General features: G+C 32.5%; 1 protein-coding gene across 1 annotated transcript in view; it reads left to right on the forward strand.

Moving 5' to 3' along the window:
• LOC148610365 (uncharacterized) overlaps window positions 1–22,776 on the forward strand; it is a 59,170-nt gene extending 36,394 nt beyond the window's left edge. Inside the window, exons 23-54 of the mRNA XM_088542890.1 lie at window positions 266–395; window positions 532–566; window positions 884–1,022; window positions 1,453–1,679; window positions 2,141–2,299; window positions 2,782–2,977; window positions 3,639–3,893; window positions 4,927–5,147; window positions 5,559–5,664; window positions 5,876–5,992; window positions 6,449–6,584; window positions 6,886–7,066; window positions 7,557–7,833; window positions 8,289–8,475; window positions 8,651–8,862; window positions 9,052–9,284; window positions 10,088–10,241; window positions 10,530–10,708; window positions 11,688–11,831; window positions 12,330–12,498; window positions 13,423–13,567; window positions 13,873–13,991; window positions 14,170–14,312; window positions 15,691–15,838; window positions 16,562–16,765; window positions 17,218–17,427; window positions 17,740–18,510; window positions 18,742–18,954; window positions 19,718–19,813; window positions 20,589–20,920; window positions 21,565–21,772; window positions 22,378–22,776. Coding sequence (XP_088399016.1) covers window positions 266–395; window positions 532–566; window positions 884–1,022; window positions 1,453–1,679; window positions 2,141–2,299; window positions 2,782–2,977; window positions 3,639–3,893; window positions 4,927–5,147; window positions 5,559–5,664; window positions 5,876–5,992; window positions 6,449–6,584; window positions 6,886–7,066; window positions 7,557–7,833; window positions 8,289–8,475; window positions 8,651–8,862; window positions 9,052–9,284; window positions 10,088–10,241; window positions 10,530–10,708; window positions 11,688–11,831; window positions 12,330–12,498; window positions 13,423–13,567; window positions 13,873–13,991; window positions 14,170–14,312; window positions 15,691–15,838; window positions 16,562–16,765; window positions 17,218–17,427; window positions 17,740–18,510; window positions 18,742–18,954; window positions 19,718–19,813; window positions 20,589–20,920; window positions 21,565–21,772; window positions 22,378–22,658 — 6,327 coding nt within the window. The 3' untranslated portion in view covers window positions 22,659–22,776. The remainder of the gene's footprint in view (window positions 1–265; window positions 396–531; window positions 567–883; window positions 1,023–1,452; window positions 1,680–2,140; window positions 2,300–2,781; window positions 2,978–3,638; window positions 3,894–4,926; window positions 5,148–5,558; window positions 5,665–5,875; window positions 5,993–6,448; window positions 6,585–6,885; window positions 7,067–7,556; window positions 7,834–8,288; window positions 8,476–8,650; window positions 8,863–9,051; window positions 9,285–10,087; window positions 10,242–10,529; window positions 10,709–11,687; window positions 11,832–12,329; window positions 12,499–13,422; window positions 13,568–13,872; window positions 13,992–14,169; window positions 14,313–15,690; window positions 15,839–16,561; window positions 16,766–17,217; window positions 17,428–17,739; window positions 18,511–18,741; window positions 18,955–19,717; window positions 19,814–20,588; window positions 20,921–21,564; window positions 21,773–22,377) is intronic.
• The last annotated feature ends 390 nt before the right edge of the window (window positions 22,777–23,166 follow it).

Below are 23,166 nucleotides of genomic sequence, written 5' to 3' on the forward strand. Positions count from 1 at the left end.
ATAAGTTATAACCACAAAGAACTATTGGACTTTTTTTTACTTTAGTTCAGTTTATAGTCAAGTAGTTTTGATACAGCATATCGAAACTTACAATATATAGAACTGGTATTTTTTTTGTTTAAAGTTAAACATCTACATATGTTTATTGTTAATGGTACTGCATATAAAGTCATACTTTATTTAAATGTTAAATATGGTTATTCATTGATAAACTTGAATGCTGCAAAAACATGTAGTGAAATATTTAATAAAGATATATTTTTAGACTTATTACGCCACAGTAGAGGCAGCTACCACTGCCGGAAGTATTTTGGTATCTTCGGACGGTATAACAGTTCTTGATTTGCATAAGAATTTGACGGGCATCCACGTATTGGACGGTACAAATTGCTCAGGTATTTATCAGTATAATGATCTTCAAAAGTCTTGTTTTATTGATATTATAATAGTAATTATTTCTTTATACTTATACAATAAGGCCTTATGACTACACGCGCTGACATAAGTGACACGGATTCGTCTGTCTTTCAGAACGACATGTGCTGCTGTCAAGTCATCATGAACAGGTAATGAGTAAATATATCCAGTATCTATAATTTATTTTGTAATCATTAAAATAATTTGAGAGAAAACAACATTATAGTTTATTGAGCTCTTACCTTAATAACAGTATTTAAAGGATTTTCAGATAGGATTTGACATCATTTCATCGCAACTCTACTTATGCATTTTTTGTCTGTGTGTTTCCATGTTGTTAGTATCGTGCCATTGCAATCAACATATGTACAATCGTAATTCCCGTTTTCGTGAACTAGAAATCAATTCCTTCATCCAAGTAATCAATCAAATGTGTTGCAAATACATTGATTATGCTTTATAAAAGGATACTCGACCAAAGTGTGATGAGGATATAGACTTTCAGTCCTCTACATCAAGTCTCAATTCGTATTGGACAATTCCAGAAAGGTCAGCGTCTTTTATTCGAGAAGCCTTTTACAAAATTGAGGAACAAATTGTTGGAGGTAAACATTTTGAATCATCAATTGACCGACCAAGAATTGTTTCATTTTTGTAATATCAATGCAAAGTTACAAAATTGAATATCTTTATCACAAAAAATACCAAAGCAATTAATTTGATTTAACTGAAAGTTTCGTTTCGTTTCTTTGTTTGTTTTTATGTACGTTCATTAATATATAATTGGAAGATTGGGTATTGCCGAAATACAAATTCTAAATTTGAACGATTTACTCAGAACCCAGGATTCTGCAGACGGCTACAATTGAGTACGTAAAATGTTCGAAAAATTACAGTAACAATATTTGGTCTTTCTTCTTACGTTCATTCACTGTTTTATACAATTCATCGTTCATTTTAAAAAACAAACACAGCTTATCATTTGTAACTTTACGTAATGTGTATTTCTTATCTAAAAAAATTTCTTTGATTTAGGATTTTGGCGAAATTTCTATGACTATGACTACAAGTACGTTGGTAATCACCAATATACAACCATAAATAATCTGGATTTAGAACCAGGGAAAACATACCGGATGGTTTTGAAATTTTGTTCGGAAGGCTTTTGTTTTCCACCAGAGTACAGTAATGGAGTGACAGTTTTAGTGAACTCACCGGTTGTTGGTACAGTAAGCATTGGAATTGGAAACGCGACAAATCAGGTATGCTAGTAATTGCAGAGATTGATAGATGCAATTGAAGTGAGTTGACAAGATATATTTCACAATTACCTATTGTATATTGATCAATTCAATGTGCAAATATATTGCGTAATTTATATAATAAGAATATTTATCTCTATTCGAAAATAGCATATGTATTTATATTTTCTTCCCATTAAGATGATATACAAAGCATATGAAATACCATAATGACTTGTGCAAAGACATCGTAAAGTATAGAAAACATGCACTTACCGCAATGGAAGCCTAAGAAAATAAAAGAAAATTATTCAAATGGAATAAAAGACAAATTATTCTATAAATCAAATAAGTGTATTTGAATAAATACTAACGACATAAACTGATATTGCAAATGGAATATAATTTACGATAAAATATATGTGACAACTACAATGGTCAACAACGTTGGTGAAGAATATTTTAATTATGTAATATTTCAGCTTTTTGTAACATTTGACAAAATGCATGACCCAGATATGTCAGACGCTGTCCGTGCCATGGATGTTGTGAACTTGTATGAGTGGGCAATAGGAGATGATATAGGATTGCACACTCAGTGGAATGTGGTTTCAAATTACACCGAAATCACCAACAAACAGGTCTGATAATGTTTTGATAAATAGGATAAATGGCAAAGTAAGAACAGAACAAATTTGATCACCAAGATTTCTATTTGTGGATGTATATAGAGATATGTGTTTATATCCATCCGTCTGTACTTCCCGTCGTTACTAAAGGTACCAATATTGTATCCGTCACTTCTCCTACACCACTGAATGGAATTAAATGAAACCGACACAGAATTTTTATTACGTTACTTTTGTGCACCTCTAACCTTAGATTTGATCCAAATCAATATAAAGGATGAACAATACATGATATCAAATGGAGAGTGGGTCTATCAAATGATTCAGCATTGCTCAATATTTTTTTCCAGTTTTCTTGTTAAGGGCTGTTATATTACCACGCTTTTTTTCCGTATTTCGTTATGATAGCACTATATGTAATCCATTGTACTTATAGTAACACTGTAATGTATTAGATGCTTTTTTGTTTTCATTTAGTGGGTTGCATATTTCAGATTCAGTTCTTTGTACCTTTGAATGGAACAATAAACTTTTCAAAATGTCGAAAGTTATATATCAGAGGATATAATCAAGCTGGTATATGGGCAACTACGTCGACAGAATTAAAGCAGTGTACAGTTAAAGAGGGACTTTCCCTGATATCCCCTAACATCGTTTTAGATGCAGTTGGAGAACAAGAATACAGTCTGGGTAAAGCTCTACTGAAGGAATAATAGGATAATTTATTGGAAAGGGTCTATAACCAGCATATGATCACGAGAGCCGAAGAATGCCTAGACATTACGGGTTATTGGCACCAGTGATCATATTTCGGTTATTCATTATAACCAACTGATTATCTTATTTAATATAGATATCCTCCATTATTTGTTGCTATTTCCAACATAAATTTATCATTTTGTGTACAGCGGATTGATATACGATATTCCTGTTGTGCCGTTTTGGCGGGAGAAAGTCCGGGAGTGAATAAATTTCACACTGTGAGCTATTGACATTTATTAGGCTGGGAACATTTGATAATATCTATATAATAATGCTGATTCATACTCATTAGAACATCAGAATTAAATAAATATTATATTTATCATCAACAATGGTGTCGCACTCCGATAATGATAACTATTTGTGGATCAGAAAAAAAATCCACTTTGATGTACACGATAGTAGATAGAAGATCCCTGCATTTTTTATTTTGTGTGTGTGTGTGTGTGTGTGTTTGTTTGTTTGTTTTTGGTGTGTGTTCAAATAACAAGGAAGACAGTCAGGAAGGACATACATTAATAAGCATTCAGGAAAGAAATCACTGATGTCGATTTATCTGCAGATCCACACATATTTTCATTTATTTCAGATGGAATAATACGAGATGGAATAGGAAAAGATATCTTTCTCGAGGAAAATGAAAACTGGAAGAAAACTGACGTTGATTACACGCCATATAAAAACGTTCTGTCAGCAACGTGGCCTACACTTCGTCACAAAAATTTCACGTGGGCGGTAATTGATGCTGAGAACCTTGATGTGACAACTTATTATAATGATGATGATAAATTAGAGTTGACAGATCCATGTTCGCATCCCGACGCCATAAAATGTGGACACACTAGTATGTATATATTTCTAAATAAAAAGGTTTTTGGGTAAGGTGTTTTTGTATTTGTTTTGTTTTGTTTTGTTTTTTGTTTGTTTGTTTGTTTGTTTGTTTTTTTTTTGTTTGTTTGTTTGTTTTTTTTTTTTTTCGTTTCCTCATTCTATTAAAATGTAATTTACTTCCTTACAATAATCACCTCGGTAGTCTCAGTGAAGCGTACTCCGCTCGAAAAAGGGAGGCTGCGAGTTCAATTCCTTTCAGAATCACTTTTAGATTGGAAGTCATTGCTCTTCTGCCATGAAAATTATATTTAAAGGGAGTTACAAACGGTTGGCATGCCCACCTGCAGCGTGTTGTTTCTGGGAGAGATCCGGATCAGTGCGACGGATTTGCACAAATCAGGGTCTCTTCGATAGGTCAAACGTTCTGGTTTTAACATGAATGAACTTTCCGCAATGGAACGTGAATCGATAGCCAATCAATCTATCTTTTTTTCAAATGATTGCTTTATTTTGAGATGTTCTTCAGAAAAATTGAATTCTAAACATTCTTGGTTATTCAGACCAATGAACGGTGCAAGTATATACATATAGAATCTACAACGATAACGAGTTGATCATGGAAATTCTCATATCGAATGAAATACATTTTATAGTTTTGACTGCGAGGCTTGACGCGCTATTTAAACTATGAAATTAATTTCACGAGATGTGAGAAATTCATAATCAACAAGTTTTGAGAGTAGATTCAGTTACTATGATGCTCTAAAAACGTCCAAAAAACCAAAAAAAGAAAAGCGCGCGAAACGTTTGAAACGTTTTTATTCCGATTCGTAGGAAACATGTTGACGTCACGCAAACACTTACATTGCAAACAAAAGAAACCTGACGATTTCAAAAGGTTTTTCTTTTCACCGGTCAAGCGGTATAAAACTTGAAGAAAATTAGAGAAGACAACATATCATTTTGTTTTTTAAAAAAAAAAACTTTTGTTGTGCCGTTTATGTTTTATTGATCTTTTTTTTTTTATTTTTGGTTTGTTTTTGCAGCTAGAGCTCACATGAATGCGTTTTTTGATTCTAAGAATGCACTGGTTCATGGAAAACGATATTTGATATGCTTAAATGCTCCACGGAAGGAAATTGAGTACGAGAAATGGACAGAAGTTTTACCAGAAGTTAAATCTTGTAGTGATGGGGTTACTGTTGACTTAACACCTCCAAAACCAGGTCGTGTATGGATTGGAATTGACCCTAACAAGCAATTTCAGGTAGACATCATTTCCGTGTTAAGATAATACAAACGTAGTATCGTAAGCAACTACCAATATACAGCAGAACATTTTGGTAAGCAGGGAATTTTAGTTGCAATCTGATAATTGCACATCCTTGTACATCCTTGAGACAATTCATTGTTAACATAAATGTTGTAAAAAAGAAATACAAACTATTTAATGGTATAATTATAAGTTTACGTTTTTAATTGTAGTTGCCTACTGTAACACGTTGACGTCTGGTATAAATCTAAATAAAATTACAATACATTCAAAAATTATTCTTCAAATGGTAATTTTATTAACAATATGGTATTTTTTATTATTGTTATGGAGTACATAACTAAAGCCCATTTTAGCGCTAAATAATAATTATAATAATGCCGATTTTACACTTTATCTTGCAAGTCTTCATTATCGGAAATATTCATAAGCTGGGACTCATTTACTGATGTGGAGGAGTTTGGTTTAGCCGTACACAACTCAGGAATTAGAGAGTATATGATAGGAATAGGTAAGTCAACTACACAAACCAATACTATATTTTAATGCTTACATATTTAATCGTTGATCAAACAAAATTATACGGTGTTTTTTTTATGAAACTTGGCTTGAAAGTATGATGATTATAATCATTTCAGATGTAGCAAATACAACTTAAATTTCAATTGCATTCACATAATTTGACATGCTTGTATAAAATTGAAATTATTATCAATAACTAGGTTCTACAAAAGGAGGAACAGATAAAGCCCAATTTACATCAGTGGGTCAGGTCAATCATTACACAGTTCATGGACTTCGACTTCAGGATGGGCATGAATATTATGCTACCGTCAAAGGTAAACGGGACTTTATCTGTAAGACCTTTTGGTCTTTATGGGAGTACACTGAATGGAAATTCTAGCGACACAATGATTACCTCAACATACATCATATCATGTCTAGTAATGAGATAGACTTCAAAATTGATCCTTTAATCTTGTCAAATGGACTATGGGTATTTTCTTTGTTAATACATAAAAAAAACAAAGACAAAATATTAGCTAAACCAATAACATGTTTTTGCATAAATCTCCAAATCCAAAACAATAAATGCTATTCATAGACTTATTTGAAATTTTTGCAACTTACTAGGAAATTCAAGCAGAATCATAAGGAATATAGTACATCAGTTTTTATTAAAGGTGTGCATGCACTAAAAACACAGGAGATCCAAGGCGAAATATTTAGGCTGCTTGAATTATCATGCTGTATATAAATACCACGTAAAATTTATTTTGTGTTACACGTCATAGGAATTGATTTTGCTGGAAGAAGTTCTACGGCCGATTCCTATCCTATAAAAATTGATAGCACTCCTCCAGAAATATCAACAAAACCTATTACGATTGAAGGGAGGCATTTGTCCAACATGAATGAAATTGATGCCTGGTAAGTAAAAACGAACAATATCTTCTACATCATGTTTCAAGTTTTAAGTTGAAATCATTAATATGGAATTACTTTATTTGGTTTTCCCTTTGGATTAGTAGTATAAGGTTAGCTTGAATCATTTTCCTGCGAACGTGTATTGTAATATTTTGTTTTCTAAATGAATATGTCAAAATGCACATTGGAAGCTGAATGTATATACATGTCACTAATATGTTGATTATAAATACATAATGATATAAAGATTTGCTCGTGGAAAAACTTTTAAAACTGAACAGGTGATTCTCTTGCTTATTTTCAGCTGGCGAGATGTATTTCTTGACACAGAGAGTGGTATAGATCACTATCTGTGGGCTGTTGGGGCACAACCAGGACATGATAATATAATTCCATTTACTGAGACAACACTTGACTGTGGTATATCGGCAGAAGATAAAGTAGTTCATATACAGGAAGGTCATGCTTACTATATAACTGTCAAGGTACACAAAAAAATGTTGATAGTTTTAAAACTTACACTCGAATTTCATAAATAGAATTATATCTCTAAGTACGATACAGACAACAAATTTCCAATTCATGAAGTTCCCAAAATGTATAAAGTTCTGATAGAAGTCCTAAATCTGGTTGGTAGAAAGCGACGTTTTAATGTTTATAACGTTTTCTCCCGACAATATTGATGCAGTCTTATATGCACGATTGCTAGAAAATATTCGTGAGGAATTGTAAAGAAAAAGGTTTTGTAACACGTGAAAATTTAACATTGCAGGATATCAACTTGTTTTGTGATAATATTCTGTTATAGAGAACTGTTACTCATAATATTACCTATAAATACACATTAATTTATCATGATACCAAGTTTTAACTTTACAAGTTACGTGCTAGTAGGTTTTTACACAATCATGAGAAGGTAATATCACGCATGATTTTGTTTGTTTTTTTTATAAACATGAATATGTTTCCGAACAGGCAGTTAATAAAGCGAATTTAATCAGCACTGCTTCTTCCTGGGCCTATATCTATGATATGTCTCCACCAGTTCGTGGCCATGTGTATGATGGAAGCCCAGGAAAGGTCCCCAGTTACACCAAAGATATTGATTATCAAACAGATACTAAGACATTGTTAAGCTACTGGGAAGGATTCCACGATCCTCACTCTACAATTAAGGCTTTTTATGTCAGCATCGGCACATGCCCGAATTGCGAAGATTTTTTGAAAAATCAGGCCATTGGTATTTCAAAGAGTAAGCTTGATTTACTTAGATGATTCGTACAAATGATCACAATTTTCTTTAACTTTTAAACGCAGGCTATAGTCATTTAATGTTAGTAAAGATACGAACTAACAAATCCTTGCATTACGTTATCTTCGCATTACAAGTTTACTTCCTGTCAAACCGAATTCTGGCTCTCAGAGAATCTATGATCAAAAGATAAATTCTAACTGATTACTATTTTGACGTATTTGTCGTCTGTTATTGTTACGACGAACATTTTTTTACCTCAAGTTTTCAATATATCTCAGCAGTCATAATTATATTTTTTATAGTAAAGAATGGATATTTATTTCCAATGCAAATCTAAACTAACACATATTCATAGCGATAACGACTTTTGAAAGAAGTTTCATAAAAAAAACATATTAAAAATATAATATATTTGAAAAAATATGATTATAATCCAATATATCTTCGTTTAGATTTCACTCTGTGTCACTTACACCTCGCTCCAGGGATCCGTTACTACACCACGATAACAGCTTGCAACACAGCTGATATGTGTACGTCTGTGACATCAGACGGTGTTGTTATTGACAACAGCCCACCCACACAAGGGATTATATTAGATGGGGTTGATATTTTTGACGATGAATACCAGTCTTCAAGGTTTGTTTTTTTTTTAATTTAATTTATTTTTTTTTTTATTTTTTTTTTTTTTCTATAAATAAATTATTAATACATGAAATTCAGCGTCCGTTCAAATATAATATCTCAGTTTTCACAGAGAGATTGTTAAGTCATATTGAACTTAAACTTCAGAAAATGACATTTATCATTGTAGAAATTACATATCGGCTCGTTGGTATGGGTTTACAGATCCACACTCAGGGTTGGACCATTTTACCTGGAGAGCTGGGACAAGACCCGGGATGGATGATATCATAAAATCAACACACCTCCCTATGACTGACATAATGGTGGAACCAGACCTGAAACAGAACTTACCAACAGGAAAGAGAATCTATGTTACCATTAAAGCATACAATAAAGCAGGTAAGAATATGCGGTCGTTACATTCTTTCCAAATTGTTAAATGAATTGAAATCTATTTGTATAGTTTCATGCCTTTTAGTTATTCACCAATAAGGATCAAAAGTATTTAAAGACATATAGTAGAGAATTTATGAATCAATACCTACTGTAGAATAAGTTAATTTACGGTGAATCAATTCGTTGTTTCAGGGCTAAGCACAGAGGCTACGTCTAACGGATTTTTTGTGGATACAACACCCCCAAAAATAAATGTAAAGCCACATTTATCAACGGACCTTGGATCGATTAAGGACAATTCGCTAGTCTTCAGAAACACAATCAGAGTAAAATGGGAAGTTGAAGACCCTGAATCATACATACAACGTCAGTTTTTGTCAATATCGTCACATAAAGGAGGCCATTTTAATTCATCATCAACGGAGGTAACTGGTTGTGTCACAGAATCAATTCTTGCAACTCTGATATAAAATTAATTCTACAGAAGATTTTGAAAGCAATATATTATGTAGACCTAGAGTAAGGGCCATAACTTTTAACAATCACTGAAACGCTTGTTTTCATCATACTTTGATACCGTTTGATCATTTTTTGTCGACTTTTATTTCTACATTTTTGTGATAACACTTTCTTCTAAGCATAGAAAAAATATTTTCGTTATGTATTAAGATTTGATATGTTTTTATAGACATTTAAGGTGGAAGACATTGCACTGAATAAGGAACATAACTCTAAAAATCAGTGATAGGTTTGTGTCATATTCAACTTCACCAAACCATATCACGTTTTTATTTGAAACAGAATCAATCCAAGTGACCGATGCTTACATGACATTGGTATGAAATGCTGAATACAAGCTTTTCAATGAGTTATGTCGAGAGTTATGTTGCTGTAGGACTACATTCTTACACAAGACAAAATCTGTACATCATTTGAGAAGTTTTCTGAGATATTTTATGTAGAAAAATTGAAGTACCAATGGTGAGTTTACCCGGAAATGTTGTTTTTGTTTTGTTTTGTTTTTGTTTTTGTGTTTGCTTTTGTTTTTGTTTTTTTTTGTTTTGTTTTTTTGTTTTGTTTTTTTGTTTTTGTTTTTTGTTTTTGTTTTTGTTTTTGTTTTTTGTTTTTTTTTTTGTTTGTTTGTTTATTACTTTTTTTTTTTGCTAATACATCTCAGGAATGTCTAAAAACAATATATTCATTAACTTATTTTTCCTAAACTTGCTAGATAAACGGGATAGTCAGAGAATATACCTTTTCTCGCTTTGATCTACACGATGGTGGACATTACACCGTAAAACTGATTGTTTGTAATGGAGCAAAGATTTGTGTTGAAGCAGAAAGTAAAAAGATCATAGTCGACAGTTCTGCCCCTACTCCAGGTATGCATTGTTACTAAATCCTTGCTCATACGTTTTAAATACTAAAACTTTTAGCTGCATTTGTTCCGCTGAAACATTACTGTCTTTTCAAATTATAATTGTAAATGCAAGTTTTACGTTATTTATTCAAAGCATGTAAATGTAACATGAGGTATAAATATTCATTTATGTTTAGTTTTAAAAAGATATATATTCAAATGTAGATGAAATGATTGGATTCTGTCCATGTTACATAATTATTAGTTAACTTAGATAAATAAAAACTGTATGTTCGTTCTATAAACACAGGTATGTTTGCAATCAAGACGGACCATGCAGCTAATTTACACAGACATGTTGAGGGATGGATGACATGGTCCCGTTATAAATTGTGGTTGTCCTGGCTCGGGTTTAAAGATCTGCATACTGACATAGACAAATATTATGTATCTGTTGGTAGTCGGTATATGACGGATGATTTGAATAAGGTAAAATATAAATCCTCTGAATGTGTTTATATTTGTGTAACGTCAACTGTTTAGCCTTCGAAATTTCAAAATAATTGTTTTAAACCTTGTATCCTTAAAAAGAAAATGCACGTATAATACATACAATATTTGAAGATGGTTGGAGTTAAATGCAATGAGGAAGAGTAGTTAAAGGAACTTCACGGTGTCTGTAGTATCATTAATCTCAAGTTATTTCGGGTAGATGCGATGTGTCAAATTCCTGACCGTATGAGTGTTTAACGATAATACATCATCTGTATAACGGAGACTCAGTGTAAATGATCTAGCTAAACGAAGTCTTATAAGAGTGAGGGAATAGGTTAGTAAGTAGAGGAGAACAATTTTCCCCTCGGAATGCCGACGATTTAAAAAAAAATGTCCACCATATTGAACAAATATGTTGTCGATAAAAAAATCGAGGATTTTGAAAATATTTTCTTTGATATATTTGGAAGATAATTTGGAATTATATTTTACGAAGTATGATGAATCCGTACCAAGAACTACATATTTGTATCAAGGCATACCGTCTTTTTTGGAGAAACAGCAATGTATAATGTTTTCGAGTCAGGACTTTAACTAAGTATGCGGAATAGATTTATAAAGAGTTGAACGGTCATAGGTGTTAATGCTGAAAATAACATTGAAAGGATGATTTCCACAGGATCTTTCGAATTTTTCCGGCACCACATTGCATTAATACCACTACGGGAGTAAGAAGTTACGTGGTAGGACTGGAGACTCTCTTTTGACAGCTGTGTGTAGAAATTTTGAAAGAGGTTTGGCTGTATATTTTGCAGATCCAGCTATTTAGCGTTGTATACATTGATCCTTATGGAATCCAGGACGAAGGCCTTCCAATACCTTTTACGACGGTCTCCGAATAAGATTAATGTTCAAAATGAAAACAAATACAATGTATAATCCTGTACATTTGTCACGATTGATCATTCTTTAGGTGGCTGGTTCTCCACAAGAGTTCTTACACAATCAATCAGGTATTGATAAACAAGACGAAGGCTTTGTACAAACCTTTGAAGTCGACGTGAAAAATCTTATAAAGTTTGAGTACGTGTTTGTCAGTGTTTGGGCTGTTAACCAGGTATGCATTAAACAAACAATTATTGAATTAATGTACACTTTATCCTAATTGAACTGTTGTGTTTTCATATTTGAAATTTTTTTGTTTACAGTTCTTATTAAATCGGCCTCTTTATCTAGATAGTACTATTTTCCATAGGTTTCAGAAGTAATACATGTCAATAAGAGTAATCAGTGATACCTTTGTCAGCGGAGAATTTTACAACGTGATTTAAAGCGACAGCATAAAAAACACAAACATAAAATATTTTATACGGGGCATGATCAAAAGAAGATCGTCATGAAATATATAATTTAGATCCTACAACTCAAATATTGCACAAAAGAAGTAGTAACAAATGAAAATAGAATTCTTTTAATTCAAACACAACCTTTCATTCGCCAAGAGTGTATATATATTACAGATGATATACTATACTTTTAATGATTTCAAATATAGCAAAAATATTTAGATTTAAAGACATATATTCATAATGGAATTTTTTTACTGCATTAATAGGTTGGTTTACCTGGAAGGATGATACATTCTCAATTTAAACTGGTTCCTGGAGGATCACTTGAGCTGATACGACGTTGTTCAGCAGTTACATGTAAAGGTCATTGCGTTTGTGCCGCTCAAGGTCAAAGATGTCCCATCAATAGAAATAAATGCCATGACATCTCAAAAGGTGAAACTCGTAATAGTTGGTTAGAATCCGTTAATATAGCCTTAAATTTACAGAGTTTTCGACCATTGATCCATTAATCGTTGAGTATGATACCTTTATAACCCAATGTTCAATGTGGGGGTATAAAGTGATATGCTGGTCCTGCCTTCCTTCCGTTTGGCAGAAGTGGGCATCATCTATCCGTTATTCCTCCTATACCATTGTATGCAATTTGACAAATTATCAAAGAATCTTTTTTTACATATTTCAATTGTGCATCTCCTATTCGAAATCAATTTGGGGTTCCACATATAGCAAAACACTTCTGAATATGGTAGAAAATGGGCGTGCCCATCTCTCGATCATTACTCCTCCCACATACCTTAATTAATTTAAATGAAATTATTTATAAATCTGTTTTACATGCTTTTATTCCCATTGTTTACCTTTTATTTAAGATTGTCATTTAAAGATTTTTTTTATTTCACATAGGAAACATACACGCTTCAGTTTTTTGAATATAAAGACATAGGGGCACCCATTCCTTCTCCGTTACTTCTGCCATACCACTGCATGGCGTTAAGTGTAATTATCACAAAATGTCTATATGTATTGAATAATTGAAACCTTTATTTGCGATGTTATGTGATTACCTTTAAGGTATTACATCATCAAAATGAAATGTATAATTTCCATAACGTGGGGTACTCGTGTCTTATTGGTAACTAATTCTACACAACTGAATAAAAATAATTAAATTTCTACAGAATCTTTGTAACAAATTACTAATGTAGACTTCCTTTTTTTTTTGGATTCTGTGGTCAAAAGGTGTTTGTTATGAAAATGGGACTTGAGGTATCAACTAATGATCATTTGATTTTTTTACTACTAAAACAAAATGATATTGGTTTGCTAATTGTTAGAACGTCCATCATTTTTTTCCAGCTAACCCAAACAATTTAGTTGGTGTGTATGACATTACTGACGTTCACTCTACTTCACCATTCACTGATGTAAAATACACATCCTCAAACGTGGCCCTGGCAGCAAAATGGCACATTGTACAAGCACAGGGATTAAAACCTTTATGGTAATCTTTGGGTCGATGGTGGTATATATAAAAACAATAGAATTAGGATTTTTTTTCGAATCAAGGCGTTATTTCTGCTTAGAGAGAAAGGGCAAAAATCAAAATTTCGCATAGCATTACCCAGTTGCAATATCACAACCGATGCGGTTGATGTTCAAACACCATTAGTCATAAACCTAATTACTAAGTTTTGTATTACATAAAAAGGTCAATGGTAAATTATCAAACTAATAGGCAACAACTCAAGGTAATTGTCAACAGAAGGGTACAGAGATTTCTTTAAGAACATTTTCTGAAATTTAAAGGTATGAATGGAGTGCTGGATTAACCAAATCAACAACGATTGATGGAATATTCGCAGACGCTGATGACGTTTGGCATCATGCGGGACAAACAAATCAGGCAATCCTCCATTTAAAACGAGGTAACACCTTTATTCATCTCTAATATACGTCGTCATTTTACTTCATGATTTAATATCTTGCTGCATGCTACATTAAACATTTGGTTCTTTTTTAGTTCTTTCATTACTACATGCAATAAGTTGAACAACCCAAATTAAATATCAGCATATTGCTGACTTTATATTCATAATATTTAAGGAAGAGTTCTCAAGGAACCGGGTGTATCATATTCAATGATCGTCCGTGCGTGGTACAGCGAAGATACATATGCAGACTTCAAGACAGATGGAGTATGTGTTTTATCAACCCCACTGTCAAGACGGAAAATTAAAGGATCAGCAGTAAGTACTCGTTTTCTGTACGTACAATGTATTTATTTTGGGGGCCACATTATTGAAATTTAGTTCAAAATTACTTTACAGCAAATCATATATTTAACTTCAGAAAACTGAGTTCTACAAATCTTAATTGAATGTTAATCATCTGATTAAATGTTTTGAGTAGTAGACTGGATGAATTGCAAAGAGATTTAAACTTTCTATCATTTTATGAGGTGTTCTTATCTGTGTGTGATAGAAAATTTATATCTCTTTATCAGCTGCCCAGTTATAACTACCTTAGGAGATTTATCCAGTGATTTTCATGTAATTTTGGAAGACCAAATCTATGTCCTGAAGTTAACAAATCAACTCACTGTAATTGTTTGATAATGATTTTGTTTTATGAAACGGTATAAACAATACCATAATTTGCCGTCCGTCGTCGTTGTTTACCGTTGTCGTCCATTCACATTCTCTATGGTCGACTTTACTTGGAGTTGTGGCCCTTTGAAAGGTCATTTTTGACGATGTTACTGACTTTTGCAAAACAATATTCCATTAGTGATTATTATATTGAAAAAGTTCAGTAAAAATTGTTGATTTCTATTGGAGTTATGACCCTTTAAAACATCATTTTGTCTTTTTCCTGGTTTTCCGGATTATCTAAATGAGGATAGCAGATTGAAGATCAATTGAAATTGGACAAACAGTAAGAGTAATATTCTTGATGCCAATTTTGGAGAGAAAAAAACTGGTTGACCCTTGTTGTTATGTCATTTCGACTATTTTTTCCCAGTACAATATTAAAGCTTCTTGGAGTTTAATGTGATATCTACAATTGATTTTAAACAACAGAATGTTTTTCAGCGACAAATTTCCCGCCATATTTTTTTTTTTTTTACTTTCTGGCGTTTCAAAGATTTTTAGTTTAATTAGGAAACCTGGTGTCCTGAGTTGAAAATTGATGACAAAGTTTGTTCCCGGCGGCCATTCTCCGCGCCAATTATTTACTTGCTTAGATTTCAGTGATGCCTGGTTTCCATAGGAAATATGATATCTTGAGTTGAATGGTGATGGCCATTTTGAAAATGGTGCCATTTCCTCACAAATATTTTACTTGCTTTGGGTTCAACAGTTGATAAATGTTATTCTCAGTTACATAATAACGGTGAAAATGGTACTACCTACTGACTTGGTACAGTTTGCCAGGTGAGCGATTCAGGATCTTTCGGGCCTTTTGTTCAATGTAGTACTTTATCGTCACACTCATCTTCATTTTACGGATAAAACATAAAAGAAAATCCAGAAGTAACCGAATCAAAATAATACTTCTCTCATATATTTTCTTGTTGTTATAGTATTAAAAAATCAACAAAATGCAAACTCTTTTCTTTTAAAGGTTGTTGAGCAAATTCCTGGGCACTGGAAAAAAGATGTTGATTTTATCAAACCTGGTGCTCCTTTCACAATCAGGTGGACGAATGTTTTCTTAGATAACACTAACATCATTGACCGATTTAAAGTGTACCTCAGCACATATCCTGGCGGTAAGCGTCTACATTGTATAACTCACATAAAGTATTAAGACACTTTAATTCAAATGGAACATTAATTTTTCATATAAAATCTTTAAATAGTTCTTGCAGGCTTATGTTTGTTGTTTCTGTACCTTGTACTTATCGCAAGATCTTACACAGTACGTCATGGACTTATATGAATACAGTACCATCGTACCTGGTAAACCCATGCCAAAAGATATTAAAAATTCTTGAATTTTTAATAATGCGAAAATACGATCATGTGCTACATATTACTCATTCTCTATAGGCACATAATGGTCCTGGAGTTCGACTTTGTTTTGGATATTTTATAATGTGCATCTCAAAACAAGTGTACATGTTATTCACAGAATTCATATTTATAAAAAAAAAAGTAAGAAAAAGAATACATCGAAAGATAAATCATATATACTAGAATCCTAAAACGTGTTCGATATGTACATGTATATATCTAAAAATAAACAAAGCCATGAAACATAATAACAAAATTTCCGCACCCTAGGTAATAGTCATTAACAAACAAAAAAGGATAGTTCGTATAACACATTACAATATTAAAGTAAATACCAGAAAGTTTGAGACCACCAAGATGGTCTTTACTTGGTACAGACATTTCCGTTGGAAAAGATTGGTAAATCAGGTGGTATAGCACGCTTAACTTCCCTCCTCCATATCGGTATTTACTGTAAACTAAGCAATGTATCATTTCAGGACATGATATTCATTCAGTAGATCTAGATTTACCGGGCACTATAACATCACACAATATCAGTAGAGTTCCTCTGACACCAGGAATAGTATTTTATAGTAATGTTGTCGGCTACAGTCGGTCTGGTATACATGCAACGGAATCATCTGATGGTATCATGGTGGAATCTTTACCTCCCGTCGCTGGAATTGTCTATGATGGAATCGGTAGGAAACTTTTTTGTTATGAATAATAATTTGAAAAAAAGTAATATTTTGTTAACATATTTTTCTAGAAACACCAACTGCGTTGTAATTCAAAATATTAGAAAAAAAACATTTGGATATGACACTTTCAGTGATAAAAAAAAACAACTTCGTTTGCAATTTAAACTCTAATTATCAAAACTAGATGATAATCACATATATATATATTACAAATGAAATATTTTCCTTGTAAAAAGCAAACAAAGCGAAAGTGATTCCTGTAGATTTTTTAGAAGTAAAATTTACTGCAATCAGCAGTCAAAGTCGATATGCGGTTTGTCGAGCATTCACCGTTCTGCAAACTTGTACATATAATTATAAAATGCTTCTGTCCAGTTGATAACTAATTTTGTGACAGAACTTAATGAGGAATGGAAATTCAAGTGGTGGGTATGACATTACATTTTTTTAAGGTATTCATGACAAAGACTACCAGAACTCATCTAATGTTATGAGTGCTTCATGGAACGGCTTTTCAGACCGCGACTCTGGTATATCGCACTATATGTGGTGTGTACAGACCAAATCGGCAAAAGACACGAAATGTGATGTTAGAGACTGGGAAAATGTTGGCATTCATAGGGCAGTATCTCGAATTCTCAATGGTTCGAGTCTCATAATAGGTATACATGTAACATACGTTCCATGTATCTATTGTCGGCATAATCAATTTGAAACCTATAAGTTTTAATTCAATTCAATTATCCATCATTAAGTGCTCAAAAAGTTTATGGATCGTTTTGTTTTACATGGCCTAAAAGCTAATATGATATTATAAGTATTTATCAAATAATACGAGTTCTTGTTTTGTTTTAAATACCTTTTATAGGAATAGAAAGGTCCTTTGTCTCGTTTTACAACAAATAATGTATAGGCTATGTATAAAGGATTTGAAATGTTTTGAGCTTAACACAAATGTTTTGTTTTCTTTACAGGAAATGAACATGAAAGTCTGGTCTATGCGGTTGACGTCATAGGACAAACATCAAAGACAGTGAAATCTAACGGCGTCCTTATTGATACGACAGACCCTGAACCAACATTTATGGAGCATTTAGATCATAATATTGCCTCTAATCCTTCTTTTGAAGACTGTGATAGCGTACCGACTGACTGGAAAAATATAAAAAACGTCAGCCTTTGTAATGTAGCACATTCTGAAAGCTGGAACGTTTCAACAGGAAGTTGTGTTAGTGTAATGAAATCCGGTAAAAATATTGCTATGGATGGTCGTGCATTTATATTTGTAAAGGGGAGCATTTCACAGTATTTGTTTAATCTCAAAGTAAACCAGTTTTACAAAGTTTCTTTCGTAACTGCACATCCCGCACAACTTGGTGCAGTACTTGCCAATAAGGAAGGATATGTAGAGATTGGCAAAGAACGTCATGTGTTCTTGGTGTATTCAAAACACGATAAGCATTCTACGTCATCAAATGATGTTGACTGGCAATATCATACATTTTACTTCCGTTCGTATAGACCGGAAGTTATAATTTCTCTTGGAAGTATGACAGGTAATACTGGTATCCTGTTTGATGATTTAAAAGTTCAGGAAACAGTAATGCATGACTATGATGAAGACAATAGTAAAAGTAAACATGTTCATGCACATGTCGTTTCCCTTCACCAATGGTCGTCAATACACGCATCGTGGAGCTTCATGGATCCTGAGAGTCCCATTGTGGATTATATGTGGGCAATCGGTAGGTTAATCTTTGATACTTCTAAAAAATCTCAACAAAAGATGCATATCAAGAAATCTTAATCTTAATTTTGAAGACTAGTTTCATAATGTACTACCAACGATGTTGAACTTTATTATCTCTTTGAGCAATTCTTGATTTGTGTATATAATGGTTTGCCTGGGATCCATTTTCCTTTGTTTTAAGCATGAATATACATAAAAGATCATGTAAATAAATTGAGCTTTGTAGGTTACACTGAAGGAAGTACAGAGGTCCAGGGATTTAAGAGCGTTGGTCTCAGTACTTTTGCCTACAACTACAATGTAACTCTGGCTCATACCTCCATCATACACATCACAGTTGTAGCGACAAATGCAGCCGGGTTACGACGGGAGGCGCATGCCGAGGATCTTCTGATTGATCTCACTCCTCCAGAAATTGCAGTTATCAACGACGGAATAGGTACTGTCACGTATTTACATATACACGACAATTCAAAATTGATATTTACGAAAGGTAAATCAGATTGAAATTAGTGTAAGAAAAGAAAAAAATTGATAGTATAGTTTTAATCAACTGATCGATATGTCACATGTAACTAATAACACAATTGGCACTGTGATATTGACCAAGATAAAATCCCTTATATAAAAAATATTTTTTTCGAATAGTAAATCTAAAACTGTTTGATTACAATTCATCTTATTCAAACTATCTTCATTTGTTCTTTCATATATTACGTCAAACAGTATATGTCAATGCAACCCCACCTTTAGCAATTGCGCACTGTCTCTATTCTTTTCATGTCGCTTCGAGACAATACACTCATTTATAAACGTTAACGCGATGATTTAACGGCCGCGAGATTATCTAATTGAAATCAATTATATAAATGCACACATTTAACACATACGATGATATAAATATATAAATTTTATCCAACTTCCATACGGGGGAGGTTAAACGGAACAGCCGTCATGTTGGCTGCGCTTAGGGAATTTTTTGTCAAAAACATTTCCGTATTTGGCATATTAAAAAAGAAATAATTCCTTCCGAGGGTAGATTTGTACTCCTTTTAACATGGGTTCGGCATTTATATTCCCATTTAACATCTCACTGTCGGTGTTAAATAATCGAAAATAAATGTCGTATCCATTTTAAAATGACTACAAATCTACCCCCTCCATGGATTATTTCTTAATTTAAACACATTATCAAATTATAGGTTCTGATATAGCTGCTCAGACATCTGAAGAAATTTCCGCAAACTGGGACGTCAAAGATGCTGAATCCGGTCTGGAACACTGTGAATGGGCTGTCGGTAAGTTGCAGGTTATGTTTTGGATTTGTGCAATGGATCCCTCTTATTATATTATTCTTTGTTTAAATGCATATTAACCTAATGATGTGAAAAGTTTGTGCTCGTGGTGACCTGTATAAGTTTTAACGTTCGTTACGAGGCATTTAGGGGATGACTATCTAATTAGTAATAAAACCACATCTCCTATTTTTATAGTATACAATTTCGAGTTGCCACATCTGAAATGCCACTGATTACACTCATATATCTATTGTTACTAAGTAAACAACAACAAGTAATTAATGTTACGAAGTGGTGTACACTAAGCCATGATCAAGCGAAATGTCGAGCTGTCGGTTTCAACTATGTTTGTTTCATACAAAATTCATTTTGTTAGTGCATATATACATATATCTAAGAAACGCAAGGTCACATGTTTTACAAATGAACCCGCATTACAAACAGTTTTTTTTTTTTTTGTAGACAATATATATATTATACTCAATATGATCTTGATTTATAATGGCTGAATATTTCTTTGTTCGATTACATTTATTTTTAGTTTTAATGTTTTGTTTACCCTGTACCATTCTTCATAGCTTAAAAATGAAAAAAAGGAAATACTATTCCAAACATTTTCGATTACTGGCAAGTTGTGTATTAATCAATTTTTTGGCACAATATTGAAATAATTGAAATGATTTTTATTATTTTTTTTATTGTTATTTTTTTTTATTATTTTTTTTTTATTTATTTATTTTATTAATTGTTTTTGTTTTGTTATTTTTCTTAACAGGTTACCAACCGTATGGGAATGAGATTCAAACTTTCCAGAAATTACCTAAAAATATAAATATAATATCAAAAGTATTCCCAAGAAGCAAATTATCTATGCAAATGATCCATGTGACCGTTAGATGTAGAAACAATGCCGGTTTACAATCATCTTTGTCAACTAATGGGGTGAAGATATCCAATCTTCCTCCGAATACAGCATACGCTGAGGTTGAAATTGTTCCACGATCTTTGACGGAGTACAATGCCAGAGGACATTACCAAGGTCAAACATCATCAGTCAGGCTAAAATGGACAGGATTTCACGATGTGACAGGAATGGATTCATATATGGTCCGTTTGTAAATTACTTCCTGCTTTTCCCATGTACAGAATTTTGCTTTTGATTTGATGTGTTGACTGTATATATAGAAGAATATTTTTTTACGTTTTTGTAGTATTACATATTTGTAACACATAAACTGATCCATACATGTAACACTTGTGTATCTGTTTACAAAAAGCTTCGTCGCACTGTATCGCTTATATAGAAACTTAATTAGAAATCATTATTTAAAAAAGTAATTTTCCGCATATATTTTCATGAACAAAAAAAAATACATTGTTTGATATTTTAAGAAAAAAATTAAAGATACATGCTAAGAGTTTAGATAATAATAAAGCGTAGCCTAAGCTTTTCTAATAATTTGATAAAAGGTTCTGAAAGGTTGAGATTTAGTAACAGTGATGGATCTTACCAAATATAATGTTTCTGTTATCTAATGCATGCGAAACGGGGATATCTATTATCAACAACGCACTCTGCGAATTTTAATTCAGGGCTAAAACTTGTAAATGTAATTATTTTGTATATTTCAATCCATAGGAATAAAAATGTAACTAAAGGTCAGGCACTTTGCATGGAGGTGATAAACTCTTTGTTGTTTCCTTTTGAGTATATAACAACAAATGGATCGTTTTTTGTAATCTTATTTTAGTTAACGTTTGAAAGTCAAGATCTATCAACTTTACTTACAACGTCCTTGACAGCTGAGGAGCAGGATACATCCTTCTGTATTATCCGTGGACTTGATATGACAAGAGGGAACTATACTACTAGTGTAAAAGCTGTCAATAAGATGTACCTTAGAAGTATTCCTGTAACGGATGAGTTGGTTGTCTCCTCTTTACAACCACAACTTACAGGTAGATTGAAATTTTACAACCAGTACCATTTTTATCTGAGCATTAAATGCTTGCCGCAAAACGTTTGTCAAGTTCTTTATCTTAAAAAATTAACAAATTAAGATCTTCAGTGAAAGTTGCATACATTTTTATTATAAACGGTTAAGAGGATGTCCGTGTAAAAATCAGGCAGATCGTATGGTATGATTGGCATTTGGTAAATTGCATCCTACTGAATTGGTTGTTTCAATCTAATTTACATATCATGTGGATGACAAAAAATGTTTTAAAAAATAAATAAAATAAATAATGAATGACTCGAAACATTTTCTTTAAGTTCCTGAACAAGGCAACCGATTTTTACACAAAAACAGAGTTATCAATGTAATTTTTTCTCACTTAACCGTTGCAGTTAATCAAAAACCGGTATTTAATACTGAATTAGTGAAGATGCATTTATGATATAAAATTGGTGACATTGTTATAAAAACAAAATTGGTCATGTGCAAGCCACTGCTTTGTTTTTTTTGTTTTTTTTTTTTTTTTGTTGTTTTTTTTTTTTGCATGTTCATATTTAATGTACAAATCATTAATGTAAATTAAGACAAACACCTCTGTTATTTCAGATAGTCCAAATTTGAAATTTACGGCTTATAACCGTACACTAACAGCATCATGGAATGATCATTTTCAAGCAACAGGTCCAATATATTACGAAGTATCTGCTGGAACAACACCAGGAAGCGCTGATATTATCCAGTGGCAAGAAACAAAGCAGACCTTTTTGGAATTTACCCTTCCACCAAAGATAAAATCCGTTCAACACATTACAGCGTATGTTGTTGTCCGTGGGGTATCTGCTAATGGGATGACAACTATTTTGAGCACAGCTATCAAACTGTCGTAATTATATACGTATGTGTCGTAAAATTTCCTTACCGATATCGTAAATTTTTAATCCGTCCATAAGAGACATGTTACTGTGTAAGTTTTTGTATGCTATTAAACTGACTGATTAATGCGAAGTTAATATTTGTTTTACTGTTAATAGTTAATTACTTTCAAATCTTTGTTTTCATAGTAAAGAAAAAAAGCACGATATAAGATGTGTCCCCTTATATGCACACTCAATCAATCTGCGATGTATAAATAAATTTTATTTATAGCCACCCCCCCCCCACACAAAAAAAAACAAAACAAAAAAAAGACAAAAAACAAAAAACAAAACAAAAACAAAAAACCAAAAAAAACCAAAAAACATATGTGTTTGGTTATACAAATATGAAGAGATGAAGACGGTAAACGCTACCGGTGTACATTTTAAATACAGCCATTTGTAATTGGAGTCTGAGTTCTATTTATTCTTCATTTTCTATATGTATTATTTCATCTATGTGGTTTTGTCTGTTTTAAGA

The sequence above is a fragment of the Perna viridis genome, chromosome 8, assembly GCF_037379345.1.
Source record: "Perna viridis isolate PV_CMFRI_1.1 ecotype Kerala chromosome 8, ASM3737934v1, whole genome shotgun sequence".
Lineage (NCBI taxonomy): Eukaryota > Metazoa > Mollusca > Bivalvia > Mytilida > Mytilidae > Perna > Perna viridis.